Source organism: Vipera ursinii (assembly GCF_947247035.1).
Source record: "Vipera ursinii genome assembly, chromosome: 7".
Classification (NCBI taxonomy): Eukaryota; Metazoa; Chordata; class Lepidosauria; order Squamata; family Viperidae; genus Vipera; species Vipera ursinii.
The window spans coordinates 25321377-25335445 of NC_139521.1; the positions used below are offsets into that span (position 1 = coordinate 25321377).

General features: G+C 44.6%; 1 protein-coding gene across 1 annotated transcript in view; it reads right to left on the reverse strand.

Annotated features, from left to right (window-relative positions):
• SH3RF1 (SH3 domain containing ring finger 1) overlaps window positions 1-14069 on the reverse strand; it is a 172824-nt gene that overhangs the window by 12383 nt on the left and 146372 nt on the right. Inside the window, exon 11 of the mRNA XM_083367282.1 lies at window positions 9891-10228. Coding sequence (XP_083223408.1) covers window positions 9891-10228 — 338 coding nt within the window. The remainder of the gene's footprint in view (window positions 1-9890; window positions 10229-14069) is intronic.

Consider the following 14069-nt stretch of genomic DNA (forward strand, 5'->3'; position numbering starts at 1 on the left):
AGTTCTCACTGTTGCTTCTTGGCCCGCATATAGGTTTCTCAAGAGACAAATAAGATGTTCTGGTACTCCCATCTCTTTAAGAACTTGCCACAGTTTGTTATGATCCACACAATCAAAGGCTTTAGCATAGTCAATGAAGCAGAAGTAGATGTTTTTCTGGAACTCCCTAGCTTTCTCCATGATCCAGCGTATGTTGGCTATTTGATCTCTGGTTCCTCTGCCTCTTCGAAATCCTGCCTGTACTTCTGGTAGTTCTCGATCCACATACTGCTGGAGTCTAGCTTGTAGGATTTTAAGCATAACTTTACTAGCATGAGAAATGAGTGCAATGGTGCGATAGTTTGAACATTCTTTGGCACTGCCTTTCTTTGGAATTGGAATGTAAACTGATCTTTTCCAATCCTGTGGCCACTGTTGAGTTTTCCAAATTTGCTGGCAAATTGAGTGTAGCACTTTTACTGCATCGTCTTTTAAGATTTTGAATAGCTCAGCTGGAATACCGTCACCTCCACTAGCTTTGTTGTTGCTCAGCTTTTCTAAGGCCCACTTCACTTCACATTCTAGGATGTCTGGCTCTAGGTCAGTGACCACCTCAGTGTGATTATCAGGGACATTAAGCTCATTCCTGTATAGTTCTTCTGTGTAATTTTGCCATCTCTTCTTAATCTCTTCTGCCTCTGTTAGGTCCCTGCCATTTTGGTCCTTTATCATGCCCATTTTTGCATTGAACGTTCCCTTCATCTCTCCAATTTTCTTGAAAAGATCTCTGGTCCTCCCTATTCTATTGTTTTCTTCTATTTCTTTGCACTGTTCATTTAAGAAGGCATTCTTATCTCTTCTAGCTATTCTCTGGAATTCTGCATTCAATTGGGCGTATCTTTCTTTTTCTCCCTTGCCTTTCGCTTCCCTCCTTTCCTCAGCTATTTGCAAAGCTTCCTCAGACAGCCATTTTGCTTTCTTGCATTTCTTTTTCTTTGGGATGGTTTTGGTTGCTACCTCTTGTACAATGTTGCGAACCTCTGTCCATAGTTCTTCAGGCACCCTGTCTTTCAGATCTAATTCCTTAAATCTATTTGTCACCTCTACTGTATATTCCATGGGGATATGATTTAATTCATACCTGACTGGCCTGGTGCTTTTCCCTACTTTCTTCAGTTTAAGCCTAAACTTTGCAAGGAGAAGCTCATGGTCTGAGCCACAGTCAGCTCCTGGTCTTGTTTTTACTGACTGTATAGAGCTTCTCCATCTTTGGCTGCAGAGCATATAATCAATCTGATTTCTGTGTTGACCGTCTGGTGATGTCCATGTGTAGAGCCGTCTCTTGGGTTGTTGGAAAAGAGTGTTTGCTATGACCATCGTATTCTCTTGACAAAATTCTATCAGCCTGTGCCCTGCTTCATTTTGTACTCCAAGGCCAAACTTGCCTGTTATTCCAGTTATCTTTTGGCTTCCTACTTTAGCATTCCAATCCCCCATGATGATAAGAACATCATTTTTTGGTGTTAGTTCTATAAGGTGCTGTAGTGCTTCATAGAACCGGTCAATTTCATCCTCTTCAGCACTGGTGGTTGGGGCATAGACTTGGACTACTGTGATATTGAATGGTTTGCCTTGGATTCGAACTGAGATCATTCTGTCGTTTTGAGGATTGTATCCCAGTATTGCTTTTCCTCTTTTATTGACTATGAAGGCTACTCCATTTCTTCTGAGGGATTCTTGCCCGCAGTAGTATACCTGATGGTCATCTGAATTAAATTCACCCATTCCTGTCCATTTTAGTTCGCTGATACCTAAGATGTCGATGTTCAGTCTTGTCATCTCTTGTTTGACCACGTCCAGCTTGCCTTGATTCATGGATCTTACATTCCAGGTTCCTATGGAGAAAAAATCTTTACAGCATCGGACTTTCCTTTCACCACCAGACATATCCACAGCTGAGCGTCCTTTCGGCTTTGGCCCAGTCGCTTCATTCTTTCTGGCGCTACTAGTACTAGCCCTCTGCTCTTCCCCAGTAGCATATTGGACGCCTTCCGACCTGAGGGGCTCATCTTCCAGCGTCATATCGTTTTGCCTTTTGGTACTGTCCATAGGGTTTTCATGGCAAAGATACTGGAGTGGGTTGCCATTTCCTTCTCCAGTGGATCACGTTTTGTCAGAACTCTCTGCTATGACCTGTCCGTCTTGGGTGGCCCTGCACGGCATAGCTCATAGCTTCATTGAATTACGCAAGCCCCTTCGCCCCGACAAGGCAGTAATCCATGAAGGGGTTTTATTATGTAGAAGTTTATAAAATTTCCTTGTTGTTGATTAGGTGCATATAATCCAATTAAAAGTATTTTCTTCCCTTCTATTAAAAGTTCAATTATAATATATCTTCCTTGTTTATCTGCTTCAATTAGGTTAGCTGTTAAAGTCTTCTTCACATAAATAACTACACCATTTTTCTTTTCTGGAGCAGATGCAATAAACTGAATACCCAGTCTGGAATTTATCAAATATTTTTGATCAGATACACGGATATGCATTTCCTGCAAACATATGAGATCATTTTTAAATTGTTTCAAATACTGAAATATTTTCTTTCTCTTTTGGGGTGAATTTAAACCATTAACATTCCATGTTAGAAACTTTATCACCATCTTTTGCAACTTGAAGCTTTCGGAGCGTATCTTGCAGATCCACAAACATCTGCCTCTTTGGTCTCGCTCCTCCCACTGCTTCACTATTAGATTCTTGAGTTGTAATTGTAGGATACTGTTTCTGTTGCTGTTGTTCCTTTCGTCTGGTTGCAGCCCGTGTCACTCTTTGAGCCTTTGATTCTTCTAATGGGACCAAGGGCTGCACAATTTCCAGAGTTTGCTGTGCTTCTTTTGAAATCAGTGAGGTGATTTCTTCACCTCGCTGTATACCTTCCAATTGTATCTGTCACACTCCTTCTTCCTTCCCTCTTTTAAATTCTGGGGATGGCGGTGGGTCTGCTTTTAGTATGTTACAATAAAAATCTCATGCCTTCAGAACTATATTAAGACGATATCTTTTACCAGCATAATTCACCACTATCTCAGTTGGTATCTCCCATCTAAACTGGATCTGTCATTTTTTTAATTCATCTGTCAGGAAAACGAACTCTTTCCTTTTTCTTAAAATTCTTGGTGGAATTTCTTTCAAAATTAAGACCTCTTGATCAGCCACTTTAAATGTTATTATAAAAGGCTTGAATAATCGCATTTCTGATCATTCTCTTTGTAAAATAGACAACCACATCTCTTGGTAATTTTCTTTCCCTAGCAATCCAGAAGTTAACATGAAATTTTTTATCTATTTCCAATATAAAATGAGTGAGATTCAAGGTGCTGGTGATGTGAATTGGCTTGGGTCCGGGATATCTGAGGGAACACCTGCTGCCGGCATAAAGATCCCTTTGTCCTGTGCGCTCCCACAGGGAGGGCCTTCTCAGGGTGCTGCCGGCAAAGGATTGCCAGCGGGCAACACCCAGGGGGAGGGCCTTCTCTGTGGGCATGCCTGCCCTTTGGAACCAGTTACCCGTAGAGCTCAGGACTGCCCCTGATTTTCGTTCGTTCTGCCGGGACCTGAAGACCTGGCTCTTTGAGCTTTCCGGACAGGACTGAGAATTTTTAATTTTTAATTTATTGTAATTGGGTTTTTAATCAGAGTTATAGGGGTTTTAGATTTTTAATTAAAGATAATTTAATCTATTTTTAATTGTTATTAACTTTTTGTATTGTAATGTTGTTTTAATTGCCTTGTGAACCGCCCTGGGTCCTACGGGAGAAGGGCGGTATATAAGTTCAAGAAATAAATAAATAAATAAAATCTTCAGCTCGCCAACCCAAAATAGGCGCCACAGCTTTTGCCAATCTCTCTCTTTTTAATTGAAAAGTTTTACAGTACATTTTTTTAAAAAGAAAAAACTCCCTCCCTCCCCCTCCCCTCCCCCTTACCCTCCCCTCCCCCCCGACTTCCCAGAGCTGAATACAGGGTATAAACTTTACAAACTTAAGCTAAAATATGCTAATGAGCTAAAATAAAACATGAAATTCTATCGCACTTTAACTCCCCTTAAACATAACTATATTACTAACAAATAACATAACTAATAATACATCATATAAAACCAGTACTTATTCAAATGCTAAATGAAACTTTTTAGTCCCATATTTGTTCTGAATATATTTGATCCATCTTCTCCATTCCACAATATATCTCTGTTGCGATTGTTCTCTCAAATATGCTGAAATCTTTGCCATTTCCGCCAAGTTAGAAACTTTCAAAGTCCATTCTTCTATAGTAGGCAGTTCCTCCTTCTTCCAATATTGCGCTACTAAAGGTCTTGCTGCCGTAATTAAATTCAATATCAATTTAGTATCTATGACAGTAAAATCTGTAATAATACCCAACAAAAACAACTGTGGAGAGCTTTTGCCAATATCTTTTCCAAATTTTCTTGTGGATTTTCTTTCAAACCTCTTATCCTCAAGGCAAACTCCATGTCTCTATATTGTATCATTACCACCTCCTCATCAATTTTATCCATTTTATTCTCAGTTTCACACATTTTAGCCTCCAATATCAAATTATTTTGCTTAACTTCTTCCACGCATTCATCCAGACTCAATACAAACTGTCAGTCCCTGAAATGCCAGCAAAATATCCTCTCGTATTTCCTTATTTTTCTCATTAATGAGCTCTGCCATTTACTCAGATATTTGCTCAGATTGAAGTTTTAAAGCATCTTTTAACTCTTTTAGTGTTTATGTGGGTGTAGGTGCTGCGGGGATGGCATCAATGTCTGAAGTCCAGATTGTTGAACTGGTGATGCCCCTGCACTTTTAGAAATGGTAAATCTAGGTGGTTTGGAAGCCATTTTAACACCCAATTTACTTTCTTTTCTCACTTTCACTTTTCCGCCCAAATTGCAACTTTGTTTTTAACAGAACTTTTCATAGCTTTAAAAATCCACTTTCTGTCTTCCTCCTTGATCTTTTATATTATTTTCCTTATTCTTTTGTTCTTCCCGCTTTCTCCAAAAAAATTATTTCGGCGCCATCTTCCTCCCCTTCTTTTAAATTAAACCGGAGTTAAAGATCATACTACTTCAATACTGTTTCAATATTCTCCTGCTCAGCTCTACCTGCGTCCAAGTAATCCAGAGTACAATATTGAGTGCAGGGATGGTTGCAGCATCCTGCTCTGTTTCAAAACCTTAAAACAGAGGAGTCCCCGAGTCCGGATTTAATTCAGGCTCCGAGGGAGCTCTCACCCTTCGACCCCCAGATTGATAATTCTGGGGGTCTAGGGGAGCTCACCCTCCCCTCTTCTCACGGGGGAGGATTCCCAAACCGTGAAACAGCTGATTGTCGCTGTTTTCGCGATTCGAACGGAACAACGGGGCTGACGGTCAAAAATGACCGCCATTGACGGAGCCTTGCCACCCGGAAGTCCTCTCCCCAGCACATTTGTTAAATGAATGTAAGCATCATTAAGTAAAGCTCAGGGATGAGGGAGTATCAACTGTCAAGTTGGCAGATCCAAAAAAAAAACACAACTCCTGGGACATTATTTTACCAAGAGTATAAACTTTACTTAATAAACCATTTTGGCACAGATGAAGCGAAACCAGCTCTGGGTTTCCCATGTAAAAGCTAGCATAGTTAATCCCACCCATTCCCTATGGGCCACGCACAGTGCATTAGGGCCACCAATCACTTCTGTTCATTTTGTTATGGAAACCAGCAAGCCACGCTAGTCCACCTGTTCGATGTGTCCTTGGGTTGGAGCACTCTCACAGAACAGCAGATGCTCATAAACAATTGCTCCCACCCTTGCATTCCATACCCCCTCCTCCCTTTTCTTTGTCAAGCTGCAAGCGAAGTGGAATATAGGTGTCAGAACCTACTTCAACCCACATCTTAAAAAAGCGGAACAGTTTCTTCCAAGCAGGAACTTTTACTAAGAATAAGAGATAGCAGGCATAATAGACAGGATCTTAGGGATTCTCTTACAGACCGATATTTTTAAAGTGTCTGTAAGCAAACCCCACCCCACAGTTCATCTGGGCAGTTCCAAATTGGCCAATTCCCAGGTGTGGGAAAGGAAAGATAACATCAATCCGGTTCTGTTTGCAGCACGATCTGTCAACGCATTGGATGTTTTTGCTCTGACAATATAAGATGCAGCCTTTTCATTTAAACTGTTTTGCTTTGAATCAATGAAGCTAGGGGGGGAGAATGCTAATCTGGTTGTTTTAAACAAGATAAGGAATGATGCACTACAGAAAGGAAGTGAAACTTTGCATGTTAAACTAATTGGAGAATGTGATTTATGATGAGCAAATAAGGGAGGGAATTGTGTATGATATCATGTGTTCAGGGAAGGAGAATTCAGATTCTGGCATCCATCCATGAGTGCCGATGCTTCGTTCTCATTATTATAGACCAGGCATGTCAAACTGCCGGCCCCGGGCCAGATGCATCACGAGGAAACCTTGCCCTCCCCATTACCGGCAATGGGGAAAAAGTCGTGATACGTCACACGACGTCACAAGTTTGACATGCCTGTTATAACTTTTTAGAATAAACAATTCTGGAAGTTTCTTTGATCTGTCTTATTAGTCAGAACCATGACATCATGCCAGAATCTATTTTCTTTCAAACAACCTGGGGGTCCTGAGCCCCAGCCGCTGTCTAGCCTTGAGAAGCTGGCAAAGATTCAAGGAAAAATCTTCATCATGGGAAAAGAGAAACTGCTTGGAGACTGTGACCTGGCAGCTACTGACACCTCAGAGGAGGAAGTAATAGACAGCATGCTCTAGGAAGATGAGTTTGTGCAGGTCTCCCAGTTTCAGGGAGATGACAAGCAGTTAGAAGAGCTTATCTGGTTGTCAGTCTGGAACCACTCCAGCGGAGACTCCAGATGCCTCAAGACTGCCCTGCCAAAGACTTCAAAAGCAGAATGTTGTGGCTGATCCTTCTCCATTTTGTAATAATTATAAATAGTCCTTGGTGGAGGCTATGTTTCAAACAAAAATCAGTAAGAGTCCACCTCCACAAGTCTAAGCCAAATTCATCTCTGGCTGTTTCAGGTTTTTATCTTAATGCCAAGGTCAGTCCAAAATGTAAGCAAGCTTGTTTGTCAATAGTATTCACTAGATATCCCCAGAATTCTTCAAATCCTTTTCAGACATTATCTTTTTATTTATTTCTTTTTTGTCCCCTTTTTTAGACTAATAGGTAGAATAGTCCATTTCTGTAAATATAGGAACTTTGGGCCAAAAGTAGAAAGGCAGTAAGTAAAATAAATCAGTATAATTTAGTAGAAGGCTGTTTCTTTTCTCTCCCAATGTAGACAAAGGCTGCTTTTAAGGAGGGTGGGGAAAAAAATCCCTTCCCTCTCTCCTTGCAGGGGGAAGCAAATTCAAGAAGCTTTTGACAGGGAAAGTAGACAATTAGGAAACAACAAGGCAATTCTCACCCAGTTTTCAACTGCTTTCAAGTGCTTTATTGTGCTTTTGGCTTCAGCAGGAAACGGCTAAATGATGGGCCATGAGAGTGGCCGATCCCTTCTTCTTCAGTTCAGAGAGTAGCTCCAAGCCGATGGGAGGGCCGCTGCCCTTCTACCGTCGACTGGAGAGACTTCTCCCCCACTCATCGCCCCTCCAGTGTGACTTTCAACCCCTTTACAGGGGCACCCCGATGAAAAAATCCAGGCGACACCTCAATCTACAGCAGGGCTTTTCAACCAGTGGTACACTTACCACTGGTGGTACATGATCACCTGGTGGCACACGGCATCACCTTCCTCCCCCCCACCTCCACCTCCCCCCCACGCTCTGCTCCTTCCCATCTCACTTGCTGCCGGAAAGCATGCTGCTTGGCAGCGGCCTGCAGGAACCCTACAGAGGGCCACGCCCTCCCCAGGGACTCATTGTGTAGCAACTGGATTGACTTCTGATCGGCGTTTCTTCGGGAGACACATGGCCGTGAAGGCGCATCAGATTCCCAGGTACTGGTAAGGTGATCAGCCTGCTCCTCCCCCATCACCCACCAGCCCCAGGAGAGCCCCGTGCAAGTGCCTCCCCGGCCACCGAACCCTGCCTTTCGAGCAGGAGCAGCCTTGCCCTGCTTGCCCTTGGCCTCCTCCGCAGGTGCTGCTCCAGCATGGAGAGGGTGAGGCCAGTCCCTGTTCAGCCCGCCAGTCCCTGGAGAGCCCCGCGCGAGCACCTCTCCAGTCGCTGAACCCTGCCTTGCGAGCAGGAGTGGCCTTACCCTGCTTGCCCTTGGCTGCTTCCGTGGGTGCCATTCTAGCACAAAGAGGGCGAGGTCGGTCCCCATTCGGCCCGCCAGCCCTGTGAAAGCCCTGCGCGAGCGCCTCACTGGCCACCAAAACCTGCCTTTCAAGCAGGAGCAGCTGTCAAGCCCCGGGCTCGACAATCTGGGGGGGATCCATGCAGCAACCTGGCTACCTGGCCTGCCAGCTGCTAGTTGCTCCACTGATCAGCTGGGAGGATGGGACTTTGGATTTGAGGCACCGACAGAGTGCAGTGCAGGGAAGACGTGCCAAAGCTCATCCCGGAGCCTCCCGTTGCTGGAAGCCTGCAGCAGCAGCATAACAGGGCTTGCAAAAAGCAGGGTGGGCGACGGTGGCTGCTCACGGCATCAGCCAAGGGCAAGCAGGGCAAAGCCACTATCAAGTCCCAGGCTTGACAATCAACAGGGTGAGGGGAGAATCCACGCAGCAACCCAGTTACCTGGCCTGCCAGCCGCTCATTGCTCTGTTGATCAGCTGGAAGGCTGAGACTCCGGATTTGAGTCACTGACCAGAGGAGAGCACTGCTGACCAGCTGGGAGGCTGGGACTCCAGATCCGATGCTGCTGGCCAGCTGGAAGTCCTGGCGGGCGGCCCCGACGCCGCCGGACAGCCAGGAGTGTCGGCAACCTTCTCTTGTGGCCGCCAGTCAGCTGGGAGCACCGGTGCTTTTGAGCAGGAGCAGCTGTCAAGTCCCGGGCTCCCAGCTGACTGAGAGAGAAGACTGGGGCAGGCACCAGGGCTTGGTCCACTGGAGGAGCCTCACCATCCCTCGAGCCGCGTGGAGGTCCCCAGATGGCAGCATGGGCTTCTCAGATTGGCAGGTGCCCAGCCAGATGGGCCAGGGCCAGAGCAATGGGGGCCAGTCCCTCGCTGTCTCTGGATGGCCCCGCAGGCCAGATCTGGGCCCATTGCAGGCCGGATCCAGCCTGTGGGCCTTGAGTTTGACATATCTGGGCTACATCATTCTTTTTTTAAAAAAAAATCCCATTTATATCCCGCCCTTCTCCGAAGACTCAGGGCAGCTTACAATTTAAGCACAAACCAATGTGCTTAGCAATAGCCTTCATTCTATGTATATGCCTGCTTATTAGGGCTTTTGCCCCCCCCAAGTGGCATTATTACAAAGTCATCTTATTGCCCCCAACAATATGGGTCCTCATTTTACCTACCTCGGAAGGATGGAAGGCTGAGTCAACCTTGAGCCTGGTGGGATGCAAACCTGCACTAATTGCAGGCAGCTGGTGTTACTTAAGGAGGCATTAGCCCACTGCTCCACCAAGGCTTCCACCTCAACAGTTTAGGAATCTACTTTAGAAGTTAACCTGACATGAAAAAGTTATTGGATGTGATCCAAGAATCAAATATGTATGGCCTTCTGATCACTGTCCAACAATATATCAGAAATAACTCCGATTTACATAAAATATTAGAAATAAATGAACATTTCAAATGGAATAAATTCAAGGAGAATACTAATAAAAATTCCTTCCACCATTTAAAAAATTAGCATTTCTTGATTAAATCTAAGAAAGAACACATTTTTATCCAGGAAAATGACTTACCGTTCATAGATTACAGATCTGGATTCATTTGACACTGGAGCCAATGATGAGCATGGTTGTCTTGGAGGGGGAACTATAGGGATATTAGAATCCAAACAACTTGTTTTGCAGTGAGTACTCTCCTGCACAATTGTAGGTGATTCACTGTCCATGGGGCAAGGGTCTGTTCTTCCCTGACTAGACGTTGATGAAATTTCTGACCCTACAGCACCCTGAAGGGAAAGTTCTGTAGTTTCCAGCTCAACTTCGAGAGTTGGGGATGGTGGTGGTGGTGATGCTCTAAGTTTACGCTTAGTAGATGCTCCTGAAAGTAATTTCAGTAACCCCTTTTTTTCTTTCTAAAAAAGATTTTTTTTCAAAAAGAAAAAGGAAATATGAATGTGGAATTTAACATTTGGCAAACAACTAATCAACATTGTATTTAAAGCCACTGAGGGTATCTTCAATAGTATTGGCAGCATATACATTTAATAAATAAATAAAATACCATAAATTTAAAGTGCCTGGTGTGATTTAAAGTGGTGGTGTGATTCAATGGAACCATTTGTAAATAATTTTTTTTCAAGAAATTAATCTCACTGTACTATAAACTTCATATAATTTACAGACCTACAATCCTTAGGATTATCCTGCAAGGGAAATGAGGTTATAATTTCCACAAAATGTGTTATATTTATTGAATACTTTTATTATTCATTATTTCTAAGGGGATCATTTTTACTTAAATACAGATAGCTTTAGCTTAAGTTGAAACACATACATTAATATTAAAAGTATTACTGTAGAATACTGTAAAATGTAAAAAAAACAAGAAAAAGGTTAAGGAAATGATTAGTCCATTAGTGGAGAAAGTGGCAAGAAGGTAACAAGCAACAGGAAGAAAGCAGAACTACAGGTAATCCCAGAGATATGAGCATTCACTTAATGCTCGTTTGAAGTTACGTGATCAGTGCCCCCTAGTGTTTAGGAGCAAGTCCCCAAATTCCAAATACTGCAGCACCATGGCAGTCATTCGTCCTTATGAAGGACTGCAGAGGCTCTGCAGCATTCACTCTATTCCCCCTGCTCCCCACAACTGCTTCCCCCTCCCTTCATGCTGCATTGCTCATTTACCTTGCAAAATCTGTCTCTTCTCTGTTTCTTTAAGGGAGAGGAGAGTTGGCTTGGAAATGCTTTTGGCGCCAAAATTGGAAGCTCCTGGGTGCCGTAATATCACGCGAGTTCAAACACAAATTCTCTGCAAAAGAGATCATGGCTCCTAGAAGTTTCCGGGGGGGGGGGAGTGTTTGTTCGGTTTGCATGCCTATCAGGCAAAGCATGGAATCAGAGTCGGCCGAGCACAAGAACTAATGCCATCTTTGGCCCGGGTGTGCTGCTCACTAATGTGCGCCGGCCTTAGTTTGAGGCCAGGAATGAAGCCTTCAACTGAGGGGGGAGGCATCGCGGGGTGAGTCCTTTTGCATCTGTGTCCAAGCTCCTGGAGGTTGGTGGTGGCAACAGCCACCTGATTGGCCACAATCTCCCCTCACCAACCAGCCAGCCCGCCCGCCTGACCTACTCTTTGCCTGACTGGCTGGTGGCACAAATCCTGACAGCTCTTCTCCTTTTCGTCCTCCCCACTCAAGCACAGAGTGTGCTGCTCGCTCGTGTGCACCAGCCTTATTGACAGCAATCCCGCTCTGCACCTCCACATCTTTCCACTCAAATGGAGTGGAGAAAATCAAGCCACTGCCACTCAAACACTTTTATCCAAAGGAGAGCTGAGAGCTGGAAGTTCCGTGTGGAGCACTTCAGAAATGGAGCGTTCCTTTCCATGCAGTCACACGGTGCTTCAGAATGCAGCAAATCACACTCAGTTTCTGAAGTGCTCCATTGGCAATCACACAGAACTTCCAATCTCTTTCAGCTTTCCTTCAGATAAAAGTATTTGCATTCCTATAGGGCTGCCTTCAAACTAAGGCGCACGCGAGCAAGCAGTGCATCTGCGGCATGGATGTCATTAGTTCCAGCGCCTGGTTGACTCCAATTCCATGCTTCGCCCCATAGGCATGCAAATGAAGCAAACACTCCCCTACCCCAGGATGGAAGCTTCCAGGGGCCATTATCTCTTTTGCAGAGAATTTTTGTTTGAACTTGCATGACATTACGGCACCCAGGAGCTTCCATTGTCGGCGTGGAAAGATTTCCAAGCCTACTCTCCTCTTCCCCAAAAGGAAAGAAACCATGGCAGAAAGAAGACAGATTTTGCAAGGTAAGTGAGTCTGACACAGCAGGAAGGGAGAGGAAAGCATGAGGTATCTTAGTAGGTCAGGTGTTCCATCACTAGGCCCCCCCCATGGCCTTCTCCACCCTGACATACCTCATGTGTGCTTAACAAGCCATGTGCATCTTAATGAGCAATGAGTGATCTCGTTCGAGGTATGAGATTCACTCCCAAGAGTTTTTGAGTTACAAATGGAATGGGCAGCGTCCATTACACACGTAATTTGAGGACTACCTGTAGTTAACTTGTTTTTTGCATCCTTCTTTATACAAAGGGAAAAAACAGTCCAACCTATCAAAAACAGTACCATAAAAAAATTAGAAGCACAAGTTAAAATAGGCAAGAAAATGGCAAGTGAGCACCTGTCCACCCTAGACAAGTTCAAATCACCAGGACCAGATAGATTACGCCCCAAGGTTCTCAAGGAACTGGCAGATGTGATCTCAGAACCACTGAACTATATCTTTCAAAGATCCTGGAGTACTGGGGAACTACCAGAAAACTGGAAAAGAGCTTATGTAGTTCCCATCTTCAAAAAAGGGGAAAAATGGATCCAGGAAACTACAGACCTATCAGCCTGACCTAAGTACCTGGGAAGATGCTGGAAAAGATAATCAAGCAACAAATCAGTGAACACCTAGGGGCAAACAAAGTCATAACCAAAAGCCAACATCGGTTTATCAAAAACAGATCATGCCAGACAAATCTTATTGCATTATTTGACAAGCTGACAAAATTAGTGGAGCAGAGGAATGCTGTGGATATCATTTACTTGAACTTCAGTAAGGCATTTGATAAACTAGACAATAACCTACTGCTTGATAAGATAGAAAAATGTGGGTCAGACAGCATCACCACCAGATGGATTCGTAGCTGGCTAACCAGCTGTACTTAGTGTGTGGTCCTCAATGGAACTGCATCTACATGGAGAAAAGTGTGTAGTGGGGTGCCCCAGGGGTCTGTTCTGGGCCCAGTGCTCTTCAACATCTTCATCAATGATTTGGATGAGGAAATAGATGGGGAACTCATCAAATCTGCAGATGACACCAAGCTAGCAGGAATAGCCAACATTCCAGAAGATAGGCTTAAGATACAGAAGAATCTTGACAGACTTGAACATTGGGCACTATCTAACAAAATGAAATTCAGTGGTGAAAAAAGTAAGGTTCTACATTTAGGAAAGAAACACCAAATGCACAGGTACAGTATAGGTGATACTTTGCTCAGTAGTAGCAACTGTGAGAGGGATCTCAAAGTCCTAGTGGACAATCACTTAAAATGAGCCAGAAGTGTGCTGCAGCTGCCAAAAAAGCCAACACAGTGCTAGGCTGCATTAACAGAGGGATAGAATCAAGATCACTTGAAGTGTTAATACCACTTTATAACACCTTGGTAAGGCCATACTTGGAATATTGCATCCAGTTTTGGTCACCACAATGTAAAAAAGATGTTGAGACTCTAGAAAGAGTGCAGAGAAGAGCAACAAAGATGATTAGGGGACTGGAGGCTAAAACATACCGTATTTTCTGGCGTATAAGACGACTTTTTAACCCATGAAAATCACCTCAAAAGTTGGGGGGTCGTCTTATACGCCCAGTCGTCTTATACGCCGGAAAATCAGTGGGTGGCGTCTGGCAGGAGCCGGCAGGGCAGTCCTGCGCACGCGCGCACTCCCCGGCTGCTGCTTAGCAGCTGGGGAGTGCGCGCGTGTGCAGGACTGCCCTGCCGGCTCCCGCCCGACGCTCGCGGGGATGCTGCCTCAAGAGGGAAGAGCCACCTCCTGTCCGACGCTCTTCCCTCTTGAGGCAGCAGCTGCCTCAAGAGGGAAGAGCGTTGGACGGGAGCCAGCAGGGAAATCCTGCTGCCGTCCGACACTGCGCTTCCGCCGGGCGGTGCTGGCCGAGACGAGCCAGCAG